General features: G+C 44.5%; 1 protein-coding gene across 2 annotated transcripts; it reads left to right on the forward strand.

Annotated features, from left to right (window-relative positions):
* The first annotated feature begins 2,533 nt into the window (after positions 1-2,533).
* On the forward strand, positions 2,534-6,673 carry LOC143861202 (uncharacterized). 2 transcript variants are annotated; one of them, XM_077372133.1, is made up of 6 exons: positions 2,534-3,604; positions 3,738-3,978; positions 5,603-5,754; positions 6,100-6,149; positions 6,262-6,336; positions 6,445-6,673. In XM_077372133.1, the coding sequence occupies exons 2-6, from the start codon at positions 3,873-3,875 to the stop codon at positions 6,575-6,577; spliced, it is 516 nt and encodes a 171-aa protein (XP_077228248.1). In that variant the 5' UTR covers positions 2,534-3,604; positions 3,738-3,872; the 3' UTR covers positions 6,578-6,673. The 2 variants fall into 2 exon arrangements, with proteins under 2 accessions (XP_077228248.1, XP_077228249.1); XM_077372134.1 differs by having other exon boundaries at positions 2,534-3,978.
* Positions 6,674-15,897: the final 9,224 nt, after the last annotated feature.

Consider the following 15,897-nt stretch of genomic DNA (forward strand, 5'->3'; position numbering starts at 1 on the left):
AATGTTAAATATCAATGTGCTTTCTAATCAAATCAAAGACACAAACTAAACTATAATAGACTCACAATCAAGCATCTAACTCTGATCTCTCATACTAATAACTAAACACATGAGAGCTCCAGAATCGAGCATCCTCTCAACGCCGAGAGCACTGTACCAAATGTCTATCTAACCAATACTCCCACATCTATTCACATCAAAATGAGTCAGCTCTAATCCGCGTAAGTTGATAGCTCAGAGAGCCTCCATCCACTCTAAGACACACTTGTCAGTTCATCATGTAAACAAATGTTTCACAAACTTCTTTTTCTAAAATAAGCATTTTAACTAAATAAATACACTTAGAAATACAATTTGTAAATCTCTAACAAAACACTTGATCACAACACCGGTAGATATGAAAACATAAGTGTGTGCTGTGCTGTGACCATCTGATCACAATCCCAGATCGGCAATCAAATCCGTAAAGGTCATAATATAATATCAAGGAATCTTCTTCAGCCATACATGTCATTCCGTATCAGTCTAGCTACTTTTCAAATAATGCCCAGCTGATCAAATTAATCACAACTATAGATAATCGTGCGAAAGTAACGATCACCAAACCTCAACTTCCTAACATGGTAAAGAGTCCATGAGGACACAAGGGTCACACACAAGATCGAATTCTCTGATGGTAACAATAATAAGGATCAATCTTGTATCTTTAGGTAATGGTCTAATATACTTTCAGAAAGCTCCAAGCAATCTCAAACTCGGTGCCACCCAATTACACCATGCAGAATAAGTCCTACTCGACTCAGGTCATCCGACTCACTCAGATACACAACCCATCCTGGCACATAAAAATGCATACATTCATCTTGACCTCGTGAGCAATCAGGCTGGCTTATCACTTATGTGTAATTAGCCTCATTCCGCTCAATGGGGTTGGTCTCGCTGTACGAGTGATACACCAACTTGTGGACGATAATAAGTTAATTATACATTAAATACTGCCGTAGAAGCTTTGCTTCCCCCCCTGTAGTCATAGTACTCGGCTCACTAATTATCCTAGATCATCAACATGGATCACCACATGTCTGCAATACTAAGGAATAGAATCTTTCTTCATTCAATATATCAAAGTAAAATCGACTGAAAGACCATACCAATGTCTAACAACGAAAGTGATGACAAGAGGTCTATCATCTCTAGAAATGTTTTGAAGATTGCTTGGAGAAGAAGATTACTATGTCTATCGCTTTGAGTGTTTTATATAAACACTCATCAGGGCTGATTGTAATGGTAATCAAGATTAGTGAAAATCATGCTAAATTTATCAAGGTATTAGAGCAGGTCAATCCGACCTTGCCCAGAGCACAACCCTAACGATTCCATTCTCTAACGGACGGATGATCTAGCCATCCTCCCCGTCCCATTAGATCTAGGAATCCATCCACCACTGCAAACCCCTATCATTATGTTTTATTTTCTGTTAAAATTTGTTGTTGTTGCAATTTCTTCATCACCGCTTCACCGGACAATCGCTCTCGCTGCCTCAATGCAAGCCTACCCATTGCCTTGATCTTTCCATCACCATCGTCTCTTCTCATGCTTCTCACTAATATCGAGAGCGGTGACGGATTTTTTGTGTCTCCATTGCCACAAATCGAAGAGTATATCGACAGCATATTTTCCAATCAAGTCAAGTTCCACCGCCCACCTAGAAATGCCAAGATAGTAGCCAATACTTAGTTTGGTGGAAAGGACTTCAGTTTGAGGTTGAGGTAGGTGCGAGAAGAACATTGGTTGTCGCCACCTTGATCCCCATACTTTGGCAAATTAGAAAGTTTCCATTTGGAAAGCTTCTAAGTTGAGAGTTTTACTAGTTTAGTCATAATTTCTATCCAAGTTAGACATATGTCCTAAATGTAAACGAGTTTCTATTTTAAGTCCCTACGTTATAGATAGGAATCCACCTCCACCAATATGGACGTATGGATAGGAAGTTTCTATTGAAAGGATTTTTTTTTTAAAGTTTAGTAAGCTAATTTTTATTAGCTAGCTTAGAAGGTTCTTTATTGGTGCTTGGTTAAATTAGGAAGTTTCCACTAGGGGTGCAACTCGGGTTTGGTTCAAACCGAACCCAACAGGTTCAACCCGAAAAAAGGTCGGGTTGAGTTCGGGTTCGGGTTCGGGTTCGGGTTGACTTTTCCCAACCCGGGTTGGGTTCCGGTTTGGCAACCCAACCCAGAGTGAAAATCGACATTTTTTATAATTTTTTATATTTTTAAGCTTAAAAACTCGGGTTGGGTCGGGTTGAAGTTGGGGCGGGGCGGGGTCGGGTTGGGAAAATGGGTTCCTCGGATCCGGTCGGGTTGAACCTTGCCGGTTGGAAATCTGGTCAGGTTCGGGTTGGAAATATGGGTTCCTCAGGTTGTGTCGGGTTGGGTCCAACCCGACCGAGTTACACCCCTAGTTTCCTCTTACTTATTTCAAAGAATAGCTAGTTTCTTCTTTGGAGAGTCACCACATAGGCACATATGCATTATTTTGGCAACATGATTGACACTTGATGTCCTTAGGCTTTCACGTGAAAGAAGGTTGATGGTTTTCTTCCTCTGTTTGTAGAAAATTCCCTTGTTTGGAGTATGGATGATTATTGATTATTATAGTGCTGCTTTCTTTCTATTTTTCAATAGCTAAATGTAAGGGACCTCCTCTATCAATGGAAGGAATAAACAGCATGATGGGGAAGCTTTTGGACAAATATACAATCTGGGTTCTTTTTTTTTTGTGATGCTACACCTTTTGAAGACTGCACAATACAGGAATTGCATATTTCTGTTTTGGGTTTTCTTATTCAAGCAAGTTCTAACCTTAGCCTATCACAAACCCAATTTCCCTTTGGGCACGTTTGGCTATATATCTTTTGAAGACTGCACAATACAGAAATTGCACATTTCTGTTTTGGGTTTTCTTATTCAAGCAAGTTCTAACCTTAGCCTATCACAAACCCAATTTCCCTTTGGGCACGTTTGGCTATATATCTTTTGAAGACTGCACGATACAGAAATTGCTCATTTCTGTTTTGGGTTTTCTTAATCAAGCAAGTTCTAACCTTAGCCTATCACAAACCCAATTTCCTTGGGCACGTTTGGCTACTAGAAATTTGTTTTCATGACAAATTGATATTATGCTCCAAGTGGAGATGAACAAAAAATCAGGAAACAAAATCCAGAAAAGGTTGTCTCCCAGGAAGAGATGGAAACAAAAAACTCTACTCAAAATCCAATAAACCTTTTCCTGATTTTCAGCCCCATCTCATCACGTGAGAGACCCTATTCCTAGCATCCTTATCTCCAGTGGGAAACTACGGATGTATCATGAAAACAGATTCCTGGGATTCTTCATAACTTGACCATCCTTAGTTACCCTTCTCCTCATAGTTCCTTGAACTCTATTTTCAAGCCTTCAATCTTACCCACACTTTGCATCTCTAAGTATCGGTGCATCATGTGGTATCAAAGCATACGCCACTGCATCACATTAATTTTCAGAAAACTCAGAGCTCTTCTGCGACTAAGTCCTACTTCAATCCCTTACAAAGCTATTAGAAAAGGTATATTTGTTCCTCTCCTTTTCTTTTTCAATTTGCTTGCATTCTTTTCTGTTACAAATGGTGAATCTTTTATTTGTTTACATTAAGTCGTTTTGAATAGTATAATTATTAGTCCTGATTTATCTCTTTGCAGTTTTTTATTTCTGTTTATCTCCATGTACTTGCAATACGTGAGAAAGTGGGCTATGAAGTTTGTATTTAAAGACGAGTTTGTATTTAAAAGCCTTCAATCTTACCCACACTTTGCATCTCTAAGTATCGGTGCATCATGTGGTATCAAAGCATACGCCACTGCATCACATTAATTTTCAGAAAACTCAGAGCTCTTCTGCGACTAAGTCCTACTTCAATCCCTTACAAAGCTATTAGAAAAGGTATATTTGTTCCTCTCCTTTTCTTTTTCAATTTGCTTGCATTCTTTTCTGTTACAAATGGTGAATCTTTTATTTGTTTACATTGAGTCGTTTTGAATAGTATAATTATTAGTCCTGATTTATCTCTTTGCAGTTTTTTATTTCTGTTTATCTCCATGTACTTGCAATACGTGAGAAAGTGGGCTATGAAGTTTGTATTTAAAGACTAGTTTTCATGAATAATGCAAGTATCAGTACTTGCAATATGTGATAACCAGTAACAGTAGCTGATGATGATCACAGAAGCCAATCCACTTATGTTTTTCAACTTTATTTACTGCCAGGTTTCTATCATCTATAGGCGTATGCAAGAACTTTAAATTCTAATAACAGATTGTATCCTTTTTTATTTTTCTTTTTGAATGATTACAGATTCTATCCTGTTTAACAATAACATATTTCCTCTTATACATGTCATATTATCAACCTGTTTTCATAATCTGTTACATACACAGTTTTGCAACTCAAACTGATTTACTACGTAAATCAGTTCAATCATCTTGCTTGCATCGCTTACATCTTGAATCTCAACTTGTTATACAATTTGAACTTGGCTTGTTCGTTTGGTTTCTAAATTTGATTTTATATTGCACTTCAAAGTTGTCTTTCATATTTACTTCGATTGGTAAGAACCTGTCAGGACAGCCTAGGAGCCTTTTGTTCCCATCGTAATTGTTGTCTTCAATCCACTAACACTATACATTGTAATCAAATTATATACTCTATCTCGTATCTGCTTTGGGGCCCTTAAATCTTGAATCTCGAACAGTATATTAACACCTAAAAGAAGATTGCATTCACTTACTTTGAGTGCACTGATACAAAGACACTTATAAGTCCCATTGAAATTAGTTATTAATAACCTTAGATCACATCCACTCGACTCATTCACACTTAACCATAAAGTTTCAACTCAAACTTTAAAATCCTCCCTTACAGAGGTTCAATCCCAAACGTTAAGTCTTCCAACCAATAGGTTCAAATTCAAATTTAAGTTTACCTCCCGTTCTTAATTTTAAATTCAAACGTTTAAAAATTTAGTAGTTTTGAAAGGGATATCGGAAAAAAAGGCCAAAGTGAAAGCCGTCACAGAGTGGGGTCCTGCCTGGTATGTGACAGGTTTAAAGGGCCTAGCCTAACGTGTTCCATCAGATCTGGAGATTTTGGCGTATTGGTTAGGTACCTAACAGTGCATCTTACGATGTATATGAGATAGGCACAATGTAGTTATCATATGGTTTTTAGTTTTAGGGTTGTGGGTGTTAGTTGTTGATGATGTGTCTTGTAAGTGAGCAAATAGGTTGATGATATATTACTAGTTTTGTGCTTCTATTTAAGTAGTTGTATTACAGTGCAAATGTAGAGAATTTTACCGCAAAAAAGGAAACTTTTTTTTTTGTGTGAGTCATTGGTTACTCTTGAATTGAACCGTTTGGAGGTTCAGTTTCCTTGAATCAAGCTTTCTCTCCCTCTTTTTCCATTTTCTTCTTTATTTATTTGTGTTATGGCCAATTAGGCACGTAACAGACATTTGGAAAATGGGTTGTCATGAATTTTCAAATTTTCTTGGATATGAATCTGGCAGAGGATGGCACAGAGAAGAAGACTAAAGAGATCCTTGAGGTCATAGAGAAGGCAGAGGTAAGTGATGGAGTTTTGCCTGCTGAAGGAGTAATTTATTGTTCGCTTTCTGCCCTTCCATGTATTGATCAAGTGAGGGAAGAGCTTTCCTGTGCGGTATGAGTCTGTTTCTTGGCTATACTTTTTCTTGATAGAATGACTCCCTTTCTTTTCTTAGATGTTTGGGCTGTTAAAGTATAAAATATTAAATAACGCCATCTCCAACAGCTTAAGCTTTTGGAGTAATTTATTGTTTCACATGGTGTCAGAGCAAAGGTCCTGTGTTCAAAACTCCTCCAAATGCAATGGCCAACCCAAAAGTGGGGCCACATGTAGGCCAACCCAAACAAAAACGAGAGGCTACACATGACGGGGAGTGTTAAATTATAAAAGATTAAGTAACACCATCTCCAACAGCTTAAGCTTTTGGAGTAATTGATTCTTTCACATGGGCTTCTGCAGATTTGTTTCCAAATTTTCTTCGAACCAAGTACTACTCATTGCGGGCACAGGTAGTCTCCATCTTAATTGATACAAATTTTCATTAGAGAGATTCATGGCCTTTAAATGTTTTTTCTTCTCTTTTAATCCTTTTAAGGATTTGGTGACATTCTTGAATTATAGCTTTTGTAAGAAATGCTTGAAATCTGCTGCTGACAAGTGCGGGAAGCGATGTCCAAAGTGCAGACAATTAATCTGGTGAATAAATACATATGTTCTGAATTTCTGATCCGTAGTAATCGCTTATATAACGATGTTTTTATTAAAATGAGGATATTTATTTGGACTGTGAATGTTAATTTGCAGCAACACGCGGTCTTTCCCTATAAATACAGTCCTTTGGAACATCATACAGCTTTTGTTTCCAGAGGAGGTAAAAGCAAGGAATGTGGCAGTGACAAACAGTCGTGCCCGGGCTGAAACAACCCTCCATCTCTGATGCAGAGCCCGGGCTAATTCTTGAACCATCCCCCCCACCCACCCCCACCCTTTTTTTTCTGAACATCTTGGTTGCTATATTTTATGGGTTTTTTTTTTTAATGGTCATATTTTTTATTTTTATGGTTTCTAAAAAGTTATTGGCCATTATTTCGTCAAATCAGTCATGAACTTGAGCAATTCAGTCCAAACATCTTACTTGAAGTTACAGAATAATGTATGGTTAGAAACTAAATGAGGCAGAAAAGGACAGAGAGTTTAAAATTTGTGGGTGAAAATGTTCTTTTTTTTTTTTTGGGGTTCATGGATCACGTTCAATGTCCCTCCAAAACTATAAAAATTCATGGTTTGCATTGTAACAATAAAAAACAATGTCTTTCCAATGCTATGAAAACGAGCTCTTTCCAAAGCTATCAAAACAAGGGGCAAACTCTGCATTATGGCCAATATTTCAAAACTCGGACTCAGGTGAGAACCTGGCCAAGGTAAAAGGGATTTGACTCGGGCGAGTTGATTTACACAAATCAACCTTTCACTAACTCGAGCGATCCAAAGAATTTTTTTATTTACTTGATAGGTCAAAATTTGGACATGGATGAGAACTCGGCCAAGGCGAAGGGAAAATGGGGTCGACTTGGGTGTGTTAATGATTGACCGGTTTAAACAGTGATTATGATAGAAACTCTCAAAACACTGGCCGTAGCCCTCGCATCGAGATCAAATGGCTATGGACATCTAACAATGTAATCTTGTTATAGGTGTTTAAGGCCAGATCATACTGTAAACACTCATATACTATGTTCCTGAAATTAAAGTACCAGTGCTGGTTGTCATAAGGTACACTATAGACTTAAATTCTAATCTTGTCATAGTTCACTGAGTGGATTGAGATCTACTCATGGTTATAGGTATTTCAGGCATGATCATTCTGTAAACATTAAACTACTCTGTTTCTGAAATTAAAGCAATTCAGTTGCCATAATTTCTCAAATGCCGTTTGTCACAAGGTATTCTATATTTGCAGTCAGTGTTACGTTTCACTCTTGATGAGTTCTCAATCCAGTCAGTGACCTGAGTCATTGTGATTCAACCTTGGAAGCTTATTGAAATAAGAACTGATGGGGTATAAAAACAGCAGCCTATTAGCTGTCGACACGTGGCCCGAGGATGGCCCACTGCAGACCCCGCGTCAGCAGGGGTAGTTTGGTAATTACAGCAGAGTAGGTGAGCTCGAACCTATAGCTGGCCGACACCTGTCCTGGAGTAATAACTCCCCAACTACCCCAGTTTTCCCTCTATAAAAGGGCTTCCAAAGCTCATAAAAAGGGTAATAACTTCTCACCCACCACTCTTAAACTCGCTCTGCACTCCTGCTCATACTTACTTCAGTGTCGAAGGGCCTGTCCGGCGTAACACTCCGGGTTGGTCATTCTGACCTCGTTTGCTCTTTACACAGGGCTCACCTACTCTGCTCCCTCACCTCGGTTTTCCGGGTCCTCCAGCTCGGCTCTTACGTCACTGTCATATCTGACCGATTTTAGGCCTAACAGATTGCCGCCATCCGTGGGACCACGAACTAAAAGCTGTTCAAATCCCCTTACAAAATGGCAGGACGGAGGACTGCTCGAGTACCCACTGCACGGACTGCCCACCCAGTTCTACCTCGCAGGACCCGGAGTGAGCGAATCGCCTCACAGGTGGTGGTTGCTTCTGCCACAGCCGAACAGAGCCCGGCTCGTTCGGATCACCTCAATCCTACACCTACTCCGGATCAAGTGCAAGCCCTCTTTCAACAGATGACTGCACTTGTCGGTCAATACCAGCAACTACTTCAAGCACCTCCCCAGCATCCTCCAGAAGCTCCACGACCTGTCCAGGAAAGGTCGAATATACACAGGGGAGAGTCATCGCGCCACGGTGAGGACCAAACTCGCCACTCCTCAAGGCTAGTCCATCACTCCAGAGCTCGGCACGCTCACACAGAACCTCACCGCCACCGGAGATCACGGTCCCGCTCTGCACGAAAGCATCGAGCCCAGGAAGACAGCGCGCCACAAGAAAAACTCCGACCTCATCGTAGGAGTCCGGAAAGTCAGTCCGGCTCCGCGGCGAGCCAATCCGTGGAGAGAAACAGGTCACTGGACCGACCAGACCGTAGAGCTGATCCGATGCTACGGAGGATGGAAGAAATGGACCACCGAATAGAAGAGCTGGCAAAGGATCAGAGCCGGCCCACTTTGTGGGCGTTCTCAAGCAGAACGCCGTTCACCGACAATGTCATGGGTGCCCCAGTGCCCAGAGGATTTAAAATGCCAATCGTCCCGCAGTACGACGGGACCACTGACCCTGTGGACCACTTGGAGATGTTCAAGACAATGATGCTCCTCCACGGCGCGTCAGACGGCTTCCTTTGTAGAGCCTTCCCGACCACATTGACTGGTGCGGCCCGGGACTGGTACTCAAGGATCAAACCGAGCTCCATCAGCAACTTTGAGGACTCTGGAGACGATCTCGTTCGCCATTTCATGAGCAGTCGTAGGCTAAGGAAAACGACAGCATCCTTGATGGCCTTGCGGCAGGAGGATAATGAACCTCTGAAAGCATTCGTCAGCCGCTTCAATAGAGAGGCACTCCAAGTGCCAAATCTAGATCCCTTAGCCGCCACAAACGTGCTCCTCGCAGGTGCTAGATCTAACAATTTCTGCCGAGCAGTAGTCCGCCGGAACTCGCACTCACTGGCAGATCTGATGACCGGAGCTGAGGAGTATATAGCAGTTGAAGAGACACTAGCGGCCCTGGACTCAAATCGGAGGAGAACCTCTGAGGATAAAAATCCTACCAGGCAGCGTAGGGATTACAGGGCCCCCAGAAAAGAGAAGTCCCCGCAGAGGAGGGAAGAGAACTTCACCCCTCTCAACACCTCCTGGAGACACATACTGGCCGCTATCAGTAGTGAAGAGTTCGTGAGGTGGCCGACCAGAATGATCTCCAAGGGAAATAAGAGGGACCAATCAAAGTACTGTCGGTTCCACAGGGACCACGGTCACGACACAGACGAATGTTGGCAGCTCAAGGAAGAAATCGAGCTGCTGATTGGCCGGGGCTATTTGAAAAAGTACGTCCGAAGTGACAGCCACAGACCGGAGCGTAGAGAGAAGAGTCCTCAGGGCCGCAGCCCTCGACGGTCGCAGCCGCCCCCTGCGAAGAACCAATCTCCTCCTCCATCCAGTCCACAACCAAAGGCACACAATTCCCGGCCAAGGGGAGTCATTGGCACAATTATGGGCGGACCAACCGCTGGGGGCACATCGTCTGCTGCTCGAAAAGCATATGCACGCCGAGTCAACGCCGTGCACACGTGCAGCAAAAAGATGAAGACAGAGAATGAGATCTCCTTTTCATATGCGGATCTCGACAACCTGATACTGCCACACGACGACGCACTGGTCATAACCATGCTCGTCGCAAACTGGGAGTTGAAGAAAATCCTGGTCGACAATGGAAGTTCGGCCGATATTTTGTACTATCATGCTTTTGAGAGAATAATGATAGGTGACGACCGCTTAAGGCCGGCGAACTCCGATCTGTTCGGTTTCTCGGGGGAAGTCGTGAAAATGGTAGGGCAGATTGAACTCCCAGTCCTCGTCGGAGAGCCGCCCTGCCAAGCCTTCGTCATGGTCAACTTCCAGGTAGTGATGGTCACTTCGGTCTATAACGCTATCTTGGGATGACCCGGGCAGAACTTAATCCGCGCAGTCGCTTCAACGTATCACCAGAAAATGAAGTTCATAATGCCAAACGGCGTGGGTGAGGTTAGAGGAGATCAACCACAGTCCAGGGAGACGCCATGGCACTCAAAAGGCAAAGATGCATCGGAATCCTTGCCGATTGAACTACTTGATCTGAGAGACAAAGCACAGGTGACTGAAGCCGCCGAAGACCTCAGAAAATACTATCAGTAGTAGATTACCCGGCGTGGGAGTGACTTAGTAAATATCTGCTGAATGTGAATGACAGAAGCTCTTTTGCAAATCTCTTCGTACAACTCGGAAACCCAGTTCGCTAAAACTCGGGTACTCTCGAAACCCAGTTCACTAAAACTCGGGTACTCATTATTTGGAAACCCAGTTCGCTAAAACTCGGGTACTTGCTGCTTGGTTCGCCACGGCTCATCCCCGCAAAGATCGGGAGCCCACTCTTGATCCGGAACCAGCCCAGATGCAAAAACCAACGCCGCTTGGAAACCCAGTTCACTAAAACTCGAGTACTCATTATTTGGAAACCCAGTTCGCTAAAACTCAGGTACTCGCTGCTTGGTTCGCCACGGCTCGTCTCCGCAAAGATCGCGAGTCCACTCCTGATCCGGAACCAGCCCGGATGCAAAAACGAACGCCGCTTGGAAACCCAGTTCACTAAAACTCGAGTACTCATTATTTGAAAACCCAGTTCGCTAAAACTCGAGTACTCACTGCTTGGTTCACCACGGCTCGTCTCCGCAAAGATCGCGAGCCCACTCCTGATCCGGAACCAGCCCGGATGCAAAAACCAATGCCGCTTGGAAACCCAGTTCGCTAAAACTCGGGTACTCATTATTTGGAAACCCAGTTCGCTAAAACTCGGGTACTCGCTGCTTGGTTCGCCACGGCTCGTCTCCGCAAAGATCGGGAGCCCACTCCTGATCCGGAACCAGCCCGGATGCAAAAACCAACGCCGCTCGGAAACCCAGTTCACTAAAACTCGGGTACTTGCTATTTGGAAACCCAGTTCGCTAAAACTGGGTACTCGCTACTTGGTTCGCCACGCCTCATCTCCGCAAAGATCGGGAGCGCACTCCTGGTCCGGAACCAGCCCGGATGCAAAAACCAACACCGCTTGGAAACCCAGTTCACTAAAACTCGGGTACTCTGGAAACCCAGTTCACTAAAACTCAGGTACTTGCTATTTGGAAACCCAGTTCGCTAAAACTAGGTACTCGCTGCTTGGTTCGCCACGGCTCGTCTCCGCAAAAATCGGGAGCGTACTCCTAGTCCGGAACCAGTCCGGATGCAAAAACCAATGCCGCTTGGAAACCCAGTTCGCTAAAAGTCGGGTACTCACTATTTGGAAACCCAGTTCGCTAAAACTCGGGTACTCACTGCTTGGTTCGCCACGGCTCGTCTCCGCAAAGATCGGGAGCCCACTCCTGATCCGGAACCAGCCCGGATGCAAAAACCAACGCCGCTCGGAAACCCAGTTCACTAAAACTCGGGTACTTGCTATTTGGAAACCCAGTTCGCTAAAACCGGTTACTCGCTGCTTGGTTCGCCACGCCTCATCTCCGCAAAGATCGGGAGCGCACTCCTGGTCCGGAACCAGCCCGGATGCAAAAACCAACGCCGCTGGGAAACCCAGTTCACTAAAACTCGGGTACTCTGGAAACCCAGTTCACTAAAACTCGGGTACTTGCTATTTGGAAACCCAGTTCGCTAAAACTGGGTACTCGCTACTTGGTTCGCCACGCCTCATCTCCGCAAAGATCGGGAGCGCACTCCTGGTCCGGAACCAGCCCGGATGCAAAAACCAACACCGCTTGGAAACCCAGTTCACTAAAACTCGGGTACTCTGGAAACCCAGTTCACTAAAACTCAGGTACTTGCTATTTGGAAACCCAGTTCGCTAAAACTAGGTACTCGCTGCTTGGTTCGCCACGGCTCGTCTCCGCAAAAATCGGGAGCGTACTCCTAGTCCGGAACCAGTCCGGATGCAAAAACCAATGCCGCTTGGAAACCCAGTTCGCTAAAAGTCGGGTACTCACTATTTGGAAACCCAGTTCGCTAAAACTCGGGTACTCACTGCTTGGTTCGCCACGGCTCGTCTCCGCAAAGATCGGGAGCCCACTCCTGATCCGGAACCAGCCCGGATGCAAAAACCAACGCCGCTCGGAAACCCAGTTCACTAAAACTCGGGTACTTGCTATTTGGAAACCCAGTTCGCTAAAACTGGTTACTCGCTGCTTGGTTCGCCACGCCTCATCTCCGCAAAGATCGGGAGCGCACTCCTGGTCCGGAACCAGCCCGGATGCAAAAACCAACGCCGCTGGGAAACCCAGTTCACTAAAACTCGGGTACTCTGGAAACCCAGTTCACTAAAACTCGGGTACTTGCTATTTGGAAACCCAGTTCGCTAAAACTGGGTACTCGCTGCTTGGTTCGCCACGGCTCGTCTCCGCAAAGATCGGGAGCGCTCTCCTGGTCCGGAACCAGCCCGGATGCAAAAACCAACGCCGCTCGGAAACCCAGTTCACTAAAACTCGGGTACTTGTTATTTGGAACCCAGTTCGCTAAAACTGGGTACTCGCTGCTTGGTTCGCCACGGCTCGTCTCCACAAAGATCGGGAGCGCACTCCTGGTCCGAAACTAGCCCGGATGCGAAAACCAACGCCGCTTGGAAACCCAGTTCACTAAAACTCGGGTACTTGCTATTTTGGAAACCCAGTTCGCTAAAACAGGGTACTCGCTGCTTGGTTCGCCACGGCTCGTCTCTGCAAAGATCGGGAGAGCACTCCTGATCCGGAACCAGCCCGGATGCAAAAACCAACGCCGCTTGGAAACCCAGTTCACTAAAACTCGGGTACTTGCTACTTGGAAACCCAGTTCGTTAAAACTAGGGTACCCGCTGCTCGGAAACCCAGTTCGCTAAAATTTGGGTACTCGCTGCTTGGTTCGTTCCGGCTCGTCTCCACCAAGACCGGGAGAGCACTCCTAGTCAGGAACGGGCCCGGGCAGAAAACCAAACCCTTGCAAAAACCCATGTTCAATAAAACTTGGTCATCGTAAGCCGTTCAGAACATCTCCAGCCAGAGTGGATATAACGCGAGGGTAAAACTTAACCTGAAGAAGGTTCATCCGTCATCTCCAGCCGACCAGGATATATCGCAATGCGCTACAGGACAAAATTCAGTTCATCTCAAGCAGAACTGGATATAGCGCAAAGCGCTACAGGACAAAATTCAGTTCATCTCAAGCCGAACTGGATATAGCGCAATGCGCTACAGGACAAAACTCTGGTCATCTAAAGCCGACCAGGACTCGGTGTGATTCGCTACAAGACAAAATTCAATTTCGTCTTTTAGCAGATTGCGTTATCTTCAGTTCATCTCAAGCCGAACTGGATATAGCGCAATGCGCTACAGGACAAAATTCAGTTTATCTCAAGCCGAACTGGATATAGCGCAATGCGCTACAGGACAAAATTCAGGTCATCTCGAGCCGCACTGCTTTTCCAGGCTGAACTGACGACCTGGCCGCATTGCTTTTCCAGGCCGAACTGACGGCTTGGCCGCACTGCTTTTCCAGGCCGGATTGACGGCTTGGCCGCACCTGCTTTTCCAGGCCGGACTGACGGCTTGGCCACACTGAATATGACGCGTCCGCTAGATGACAAAAATCAGATTTTCCAGGCCGGACTGACGGCTTGGCCACACTGCTTTTCCAGGCCGGACTGACGGCTTGGCCGCACTGAATATGACGCGTCCGCTAGATGACAAAAATCAGATTTTCCAGGCCGGAGTGACGGCTTGGCCGCACTGAATATGACGCGTCCGCTAGATGACAAAAATCAGATTTTCCAAGCCGGAGTGACGGCTTGGCCGCACTGCTTTTCTAGGCCGGACTAACGGCTTGGCCGCATTGAATATGACGTGTCCGCTAGATGACAAAAATCAGATTTTCCAGGCCGGACTGACGGCTTGGCCGCAGTACTTTTCCAGGCCGAACTGACGGCTTGGCCGCACTGCTTTTCCAGGCCGCACTGAATATGATGCGTCCACTAGATGACAAAAATCAGATTTTCCAGGCCGGACTGACGGCTTGGCCGCACTGCTTTTCCAGGCCGGACTGACGGCTTGGCTGCACTGTTTTTCCAGGCCGGACTAACAAATTTCCGGACTGATTCCCAGCCGGACTGACAAATTTCCGGACTGAGTCCCAGGCCGGACTGACTCACAGGCCGGACTGACAAATTTCCGGACTGATTCTCAGACCGGACTAACAAATTTCCAGACTGATTCATAGGCCGAACAAACTCCCACCAATCAGAGATGTAACTCACCACACTTCCCCAAGTCACCATAATGAGTTGGAGAACTGGGGGCAACTGATGGGGTATAAAAACAGCAGCTTATTAGCTATCGACACGTGGCCCGAGGATGGCCCACCGCAGACCCCGCGTCAGTAGGGGTAGTTTGTTAATTACAGCAGAGTATGTGAGCTCGAACCTATAGCTGGCCGACACCTGTCTTGGAGTATTAACTCCCCAACTACCCCAGTTTTCCCTCTATAAAAGGGCTTCCAAAGCTCATAAAAAGGGTAATAACTTCTCACCCACCACTCTTAAACTCGCTTTGCACTCCTGCTCATACTGACTTGAGTGTCGAAGGGCCTGTCCGGAGTAACACTCCGGGTTGGTCATTCTGACCTCGTTTGCTCTTTACGCAGGGCTCAGCTACTCTGCTCCCTCACCTCGGTTTTCCGGGTCCTCCAGCTCGGCTCTTACGTCACTGTCATATCTGTTACTGATTTTAGACATAACAAGAACATTGAAAGTTGAAGCTAAGCGTCAAACCACTTACCTTTCATGGTGGTTTGTAATTTTTTTCTTTGTTGAATTATCGCAAATTCCGTGGCCTACTGATCCTTAACAAAGAATGTCATTGAGGCTCCATTTCTTTTGACGTAAAATGGCCATAAGATAAATTTTAAGCACAACTTTCAAATTAGAAATAGCCATTTTACGTGTAAAGAAAAAGAGCTTGAGTGAACTAGGAAGCCCTGCCCTGTCAAGGACATAGAAATAGTAGTTGTTTCAAGTTGAGAGATTAAGACCCAATTTTGTGTATTATAGAAGTCTCACTTTTTCTAAAAGTAATTTCTTGTGTCAACAAAATGGCGAAATGTTGATGAATTTCAAAGAAACGCGTTAGTCAATAAATAAGTTAATTTAGTTTGTTTTATGTTATATTTTAGTTCATGTTGATATAACCAATTGCATGTTTTCAGTGTTCATGTGAAAATAATTGCTTTTGTTATAATGAAATTTGTTGTAACTTATGAGCATAAAAAACTGAAAAAATTCTTGAAGTTTTTCAAGTGTAGAAGTCATAACATTATTCATGAACATCTTTGGACATGTTTATTATGGTGGTTGTAGAAACTAATGGGAAAAGTAAAATCAAAACAAAAAGGGAATTCCACTCTAACAAACAAAGAGAATAAATTTAATAGAGGTGCAGGCAAAAAATTAAAGCAAAATGAAACTAAACTAAACCTTACCACCCATATTTCT

Source organism: Tasmannia lanceolata, unplaced genomic scaffold (genome assembly GCF_043159265.1).
Source record: "Tasmannia lanceolata isolate RefF3 unplaced genomic scaffold, GAP_Taslan_0.1 ptg000037l, whole genome shotgun sequence".
NCBI lineage: Eukaryota > Viridiplantae > Streptophyta > Magnoliopsida > Canellales > Winteraceae > Tasmannia > Tasmannia lanceolata.

Coding starts and splice junctions, on each gene's coding strand:
- LOC143861202 (XM_077372134.1), top strand. CDS start 3,873: ATGTGGTATCAAAGCATACGCCACTGCATCACATTAATTTTCAGAAAA. Junction 5,755..6,099: donor GGGAAGAGCTTTCCTGTGCG/GTATGAGTCTGT, acceptor GGGCTTCTGCAG/ATTTGTTTCCAAATTTTCTT. Junction 6,150..6,261: donor ACTACTCATTGCGGGCACAG/GTAGTCTCCATC, acceptor CTTGAATTATAG/CTTTTGTAAGAAATGCTTGA.